General features: G+C 39.5%; 2 protein-coding genes and 1 pseudogene across 3 annotated transcripts in view; all 3 read left to right on the top strand.

Annotated features, from left to right (window-relative positions):
- Positions 1-7,500, top strand: part of LOC137971106 (uncharacterized) — a 135,800-nt gene that overhangs the window by 30,527 nt on the left and 97,773 nt on the right. The gene's annotated exons all lie outside the window — the stretch shown is intronic.
- LOC137971108 (collagen triple helix repeat-containing protein 1-like) overlaps positions 1-7,500 on the top strand; it is a 15,442-nt gene that overhangs the window by 1,982 nt on the left and 5,960 nt on the right. Inside the window, exon 2 of one of the 2 annotated variants that reach the window (XM_068817831.1) lies at positions 5,355-5,491. In XM_068817831.1, the coding sequence (XP_068673932.1) occupies positions 5,355-5,491 (137 nt within the window). Of the gene's footprint in view, positions 1-5,354; positions 5,492-6,783; positions 6,925-7,500 lie in introns of those variants that run through there. The other variant, XM_068817832.1, reaches the window with a different exon arrangement.
- On the top strand, positions 344-1,202 carry LOC137970372 (uncharacterized; annotated as a pseudogene).

Raw genomic sequence — 7,500 nt, 5'->3', positions numbered from 1 at the left:
CCAAGAAGCCTCTTTGCCTTGAATTATGGCGTAAAGTGTTCGCGACGGAAATCAACACGCCGGGGTCATCGAGGAGGACAACGCAAACCGAACCGAATTGATGTCTGTATAGGTAGAGGAGTTCAAATGAGGAAGCACCTTTCGCAGTGAAATGGTTTTAAGAACTCAGAACTTCAGGAAGAACACGATTTGCATAATGCAACCTTGAAGTCATTGAATATTCAAAATGTCACCTGTTTCAGGAGTAGAACAAACAATCGTATAGGATCGACAGTACCGATACTACTAGAGTCACCAAATCTGCATGGACACCCAAAGTACCACAATTATGTTGGCAAATGTCATGTCGCTGGTTCCTAAAATGGACGAAGGTAACGAGTTTATCTTTCGCCATAACATCAACCTGGCGTTAAGTTTGTTACAGAAACAAGGCCGAAAGACTCCGTGTCAGGTGGCGTTGTACAAATTCCGGGGTTCGCTATGGGGGCTCGCTGTGGTGCGAATTAAGGACAGACAAGTAATTGACCATCTGGATGTGTGTGCCTATATCCAGGAAGAAAATTGCAAATACAAGCAGTTAAAAGATCTAAACTGTTGTGAAGATCGTGAATCTACGTGGCTTTATCGAAGACCGAATCGTCTTCCGCGCGGGTATTCCTGTATTATCGCGGGTTTGATATATCATCCCCAAAGGCTGATGGGTCGTTCATTCACCATCATTTATTCCATCCCTCGCCTTAACAGAAGCACGTTATTCTATCTGTGGCCTCTTGGTAACCGGGGATTTTAACTGTCTAAACATCGATGGTTTGCTAAACCACTTGCAACTGAAGCAAATAGTCAAAGTGCCGACGAGAAAGAAAGGTAGGCTGGACCTAATATTCACTAACATGCATGAGTACTATTGCCCCTCACAAGCTTACTCACCGTTAGGGCTGTCCGATCCCACCGCTGTTGTGGCAACTCCTAAGGACGGAAAGCGCAACAGTGACAGCAAAAAGGTTACCGTGAGACGTGACTTGCAAACAAGCAACAAGGCGGCGTTGGGTAGATATCTAACGCAGATAAACTGGCCCTTGTTGTTCACTCCTCTGGTGAGCTGTGAAGAGAAATGGCAAGTCTTCCGGGTCGTCATACATTCAGGCCTCGATACCATCATGCCTGCCAAACCAGTCAAGATCTCCACAGCCGACGTCCCTTGAATGAACGAGAGTTTGAAATCTCTTATTGTGAAGAGGCAAAAGGCGTTCAGCGCATATGGCCCTGACTCAGCTCAGTTGAGATATTTTCGTAATCTTGTCAACCGAGAGAGGAAAACCTGTAGAGGGAAATGCTACAAGTCAAAGATCCATCACTTAAAAGGAGAAAACCCGAAAAGGTGGTGGGATGAAGTAAAACGCCTGAGCGGCCTTAAGACTTACCACAGTGAATTGGATAGCCAGATCAAAATCGAAGGACTATCAGAACTGCCTTTCAAAGAGCAACCCAATGCCATCAATTTCGCTCTCCTCGAACCGCTCGGGGAGTATAAACTACCAGCTCCTCTTGAGCGGGTTGGTCTCGAATGTGACTCGACCGATATCTTTAGGGTAACCGAGCAGCGTGCAGTGCACTTGAACTTGAATTTGAAATGCGAATAAAACCTACTCGTACTGTGCACAACTTAACCGCAACAAAGCCAACTTAAAGTGCAAACAAGTAAAAAAAAAATGGCAAGTTTTCGGCAACTTTGGAAATAAAAGAGAAACTTTTTAGCAACTTTTAGACACTTCTAGCAGCAACTTGTGACTATGCCTAGCATCCTGTCTACTTCAGTTGTCCGAGACACCCTTCTAGGCGGATTATCTTTTTGCCATATAAACGGTTCGTGCCGGGTTACCCCAACTAACCGAGGTCAGAAGACAAACAAAGTGCAAAATAATTTCCCTACACACTGAAAAGCGACCGCTAGTGGAACAAGTGATTTAAAAAAAAATTGTAAATTAAACTTTTCGCCATATTGTTTGCTGTGCTTCATTAAGATAGCCATGCAACCACCCATCCCCCTTAAGCGAGTTACATATAAAGGCGGGCCTATTTTAACCCTCCTAGTCGGGTAACTTGGTCAGCCGGGAGTACCCTCCCTCCATGTAAACAGGCCCCAAATCAGGTTTCATGATAATTAACACACCTTTTCCTTTACGATAACCTCAACAAAATGAAGCTCTTATTACTGAGTGGATTCATGTTTGTCTTTTTAGATATTCAAAATCCAGCCTAAACTAGATTAACTCTTGAAAGATTTTCATAAAATCTTTCCCAAATATAAATAATAGCTTTTGGTACAGCAATTTCTTTAATATCATCAGTATTATTTACTTACACTACTTAGTATACTTACATATACCTATTAATTTACTTCTTATGATACACTACTTTAACTAAGTAAACCACACTAAACTTTTACTCACTCACAAAAAACAAATTAAAGTACTTTTTCCGCCTCGAATTAAAGCGGATAAGGTTATTTTAGTTTTTCCTAGTTTCATAGTATTTACACGTATTTAAAACTAATTTTTCAGTTAAGGGATAACTTTGAAACTCCCTATTAAAATTGAAATGAACTGGTATGCATGCCTGGTATACGTATGGTAACAAGACTATCGTGGTAAAAATGCCTCAAGACGTTTGGCAACGATGTTAAGAAATTTCTCACACGGAACAAGATCATAATAATTTTTTAGTTAGTCGACCAGAATTTCTAAGATTTACAAACCTTAAACTTTGATTAAAATGAAAACTGTGAATATTTAAAAATCATCAGTTGTTGTTAGAAACTGTTTGTTCGGCCGCAGAATCCCTCGTCTCTTCCTTGAGCAGCTATATCCAAAAACATCATCATCATCATAATCATCAGAAGGAGCATATGACAATTTGGGGCTGTGCTGCGTCTACAACATTTCGTCAGGTTATTCTATCCTGAGCTATTTCCTGGATCTCGACAATGGATAATACAGCAATGTAAGAGGATATTCAGTCAGTTTTCTCTCCACCATGTTCTGGTACTGCCGAGAGGGTGCCTCCACGTACTGTGTTTTAGGCTCCTAATACAGTGTGGCTAATTCGTGTCTCATTATTTTTAAAAGAAAAGGAAAACAAATTTTACTTTCCTCTCAGACAAACGAAAGTTCCTAAAGCCTTTTCCTTGTTAGAGTAGCCTACGAGTAGGCTCTTTCTTCGCGGTGGGAGGGAAAGAAGGAGATCTCCCCCCTGCGCATGCTCGCACGCTACTTTCAGAGAAAAGATCAGAGATCTGGATACGAGAATGTTGAATAGCTGCATGGGGGCTGGGGACGTTTCTGAAATGGTGGGCACTCGATGGAAAACAAGGGACGAGGACTTGTTTACTGACGTTCACTCTTCAAAAGAGCCAGATAAAACAGAACTTATTGCAACATTGGGAGAAGGAAGAGTCAAACTAAGAAAAGATGTCACTTGTATTGCCTTTCCTAAAGCAGCACTTGGAATAACGAAGGAAAACTGATTCCCGGGGTTCGTGGATATGACGGAAAGACTCTCTCTAATGAAAGCTCGTGCTTTGTCAGACTCACCTCCAGCCAGGAGATCAGGAGCGAAACTTGAGAAGCAAATTCCTTTGTTGTGTATCACTTTGAAAAGCGTTGTTTCCGCTAGCTATTTTGAAACGTTAAAAAAATTATTATTCAGCATTATCGCAAATAGTTCATTCATATGTTAAGACGATGCTGTGTCATATCTATTCAAGTATAAGAACACCTAAATATACATAAATGAACACATTTGTCAAAATCACGAGCAAAAAGATTGCCCGCTATGTTGATAAATCATTACTACGTGCCGTGACGTCCTAAAGGCAACGAAGAGTAAACCATTGTTTACTTGAAGTCTTTGGCTAAGACTGATCAGACGAAGAATTATACTTGCAAGAAAAATAGCCATTTCTGATCATTAAACAATACTTTAAAGACTGGATTTGTCTTATTTTGGCGAAAAAAAGCTCACTAAAGCGATGCATAACTTTAATTAGAAGATTTTCGATAGGATGTCCACAGTTTTAGGAGTTTTTTACGGCGTTTTTAGAAGTCAAACCGGAGATTCGAGGACATATTTGTTGAAATTCCGGATCAAAGATTTATAGGCCATCTTTTGCTGTATCTGGACTGAGCCAGACCAGTAAGATTTACTTGTGCCGAACAACGCGAAGTGAAGTTTCATGCCTGGGTTACAGGTACGATTTTTGTCACATAGGAAGGGTTCAATTGTCGCCGAGTGATTACAATAGCGAGGCTCTTTTTTGTACTGTTTGAGATGTTACAGTTGCCAGTTCCCTATCGTCACTTATATGCAAATTTTATTTTGATTATTTTTTTGTTGCCATTAAACACGTCACCGTTTTATGACACCAGATTTTCGCCTGAAATTGCACTGTCTCGTTTTCTGACCATAACCAATCTGACAGTTTTCGAGGGGAGTCTTTAGTTTGAGTATCGATAACTATTGAAGCAAACATATATAATATCAATTTTATATTGTTTGTGACATAAATTGATATTCACAGACGAGAATAGGTCACTCGAATCAAAGTAAAAGTGAAAGCAAATATTAGTTTAATGCAGGTGACACAATTTTTAATATTTTTTTAGGGTAACGTATCCATTCCTCCCTTTGAGAGTTCTAGTATTCTCCAAGTAGGATGGTTTTTTAAAAGTTTCTGTAATCGATTTTACGGAATGTTCGGGTGTACTTTTAAGAGATACGAAACGGTTGTATTTGTTTTCTTCGGTGATTTTGTTTCGCCGGAAATGCGAGAACAGAGCAGTGTACTGACATCATCTTGAAACTCATACTCTGGGAAGCGACGAAGAGCAGCTGCCATGCAAAACCCAGCTGGAAAAAGGAAGTACCTTTCAAAATATTGTCTCAGTTAAGATTAAACGAGATATTCCTTTATACCTCAATCAGCCTTGCTCTGATGGTTTTTTCCGTTAGATTGCAAATCTAAGAATGTAAGCCAATCTTCAGTGGTAAGGAAATAAATAGAAAATTATGCAAGATGTAAATTACTAGCTCGAAAACCAGAAGGGTTTCATTAACACTTCACTAAAAATCTGCAAAATTATTTTGGAAAATCTTTACCGAGGCCCTCAGTCAAGTTCTTCAACATCTTTTTTTTGTAAAAAATTGCGTCCGAACGTTCCACAGAGTTGCATTACAATTCTAAAGGGAACTGACAGCTTCCTTACCGGACGTCAAAACAAAACACGAAAATTCCCGTCACTGTAACTTACTGACTCATCCAAATCAACGCATAAGAATTTATTTGATTCTTCTTCCAGCTATAAAATTCTATGATCGAGAACTTGAGGCTCAGGCTACCATCAGTTTCCCCATCGACATGATGCGATCGACCGCCGTGGTTCTGTTTCTATTGTTGCTGCCAGCAAATGGTCAAAACTCGCCATCTACTTCAAAGGTAAGATGTGGTGACAAAAGGAGTTCTGAAGTGCCCGGGTTGGCTCGTTCTAGCTACAAAACCAAAACCGAAAGACAGCGAGCGCAAAACGTGTCGTAGATTAATTCTAGGTATCTACTTTGGTGCAGACAAAAGTGCAGACAGACTTAAGGTATGGGCATCTTGTTTATGGGCAGATATAACGATTTGTTTATTTGCTACGATTCCAGAAAATCTCCCAATCTGTTCTTCCTGCCATCCACTGATCGACAAGAGTCAGAAAATCAATTTCATGCGCTCATCACGACAATATGTTCTTCCTGCCATCTACTTACATGAGACTCAAATTCAATTTCATGTGATCATCACGACATTGTTTAGTTCACGTTTTCTTTAAAAATGTATATAAGTTAATCGACAAAAATATATTCATTCACTCTGAAGAAAAAGAAAGAAAAGCTAACCTTTCATTTACCAACGTAGACCTCTATATGTTGGCTATCGGCTAGGTTCCTCTACTTAAAGAGTTCGGAAAAGAAAAAAAATGTCGCTTTCGTTTTGTTTCGCGGAAACGATTATTATTTCGAACTGTCTTGTGCCATACCAAGGTAACACTTTTTAATTTCAATTTTTGTTTAGATTATAATGTGTCCATTCCTATACCTTTCAGATTTCTAGTATTGGCTTAAAGTAGGGCGGTTTCTTAAATAGTTTCTGTTTTGGGTCGCCGGATGTATTTTTAAGAGGTACGTGGTATCTGCTTTGATTTTAATTTTAGGTGGACTTTTTTTCGCCTGGAAGCGCGAGAACAGAGAACCTGTTTAGCGGGGAAGAAAAGCTGCCACGCAAAACCCTGATTATCGTGGCGAAATGCAGTACCTTTCAAAATATTGTCTTAGTTAAGATAATATATATTTGTTCATACGTCAATCAGACTTTCTCTGATGGTTTTTGCCAAAAATTCAAACTAACATTGTTAACAAGGCAAATACGCTGTACAAGCATGATTGTAAATTTGTAGTTGTATTATGCAAACTGTAAACATTATTAGCTTTGAAAACCGGAGGGATTTCATTAAGACTTCACTAAAATCTGCAAAACTGTTTTGGAAAATCAAGTTTTTAATAATTTTTTCACAAACAATGCGTCCGAACATCCGCAGAGTTGCATTGTAATTCTAAAAGGAACTGACAGCTTCCTTACCGGTTCTGAACTCAAACAGAGCACGAAAATTCTTGTCGGTGAATCTTACGGTATGACTCATCCAAATCAACGCCTACGAATTGATTTGAGTCTTCCTCCAGCTATAAAATTCTATGATTGAGAGCTTGAGGTTCAGGCTACCATCAGTTTCCCCCATCTGCCCCATTGACATGAAGAGATCGATTGCCGTGGTTCTGTTTCTGTTGCCGTTGCTACCAGCAGATGGCCAAAATTCGCCGTCTACTTCAAAAGTAAGATTTAGGGACAAAGGGAGTCCTCAAATGGTTGGCTCGTTCTAGCTACGGCCGAAACACAGCGAGCGAGAGTCGTAAATTAACTTCAAGTATCTAATTTTGGCTTCTAATAGCCTCTAATTAATTCTTGAGCCTTGACACGGAAACAAAACTAAAGCAGTGTAGACTGATTTTTGATATGGGCATCTCGTTTATTGGCATGAAGATAATGATTTGTTTCATTGCTACGATTCCAGAAAATGTCCCGATCTGTTCCGTTCCTGCCATCCACTGAAATGAAATTTCAAATCAATTTAATGTGCTCATCACTATATTGCTTAGTTCAAGTTTCCTTAGAAATGTAAGTTAATTGACAAACATCTCTGTTTCATTCACTTGGTACCCACATAGACCCCGATATTTACCGTACGGACCTACTGCTAACTATCTAGGTTCCTAGTTTGGAAAAGAAAAATGCAGCAGTTTCGTTTTGTTTTCAAACGATTATCAGATAATTCCATACATTAATAAATCTGTTGGGGGGCTCAAGCGTTGTTATGATTCTAAAGTAATTTTTGAAGGCAGTGCCCTGAA

Source organism: Montipora foliosa, chromosome 9 (genome assembly GCF_036669935.1).
Source record: "Montipora foliosa isolate CH-2021 chromosome 9, ASM3666993v2, whole genome shotgun sequence".
NCBI lineage: Eukaryota > Metazoa > Cnidaria > Anthozoa > Scleractinia > Acroporidae > Montipora > Montipora foliosa.
The sequence above is the reverse complement of the archived record's forward strand: the minus strand, read 5'-3'. Positions and strand labels throughout refer to the sequence as shown.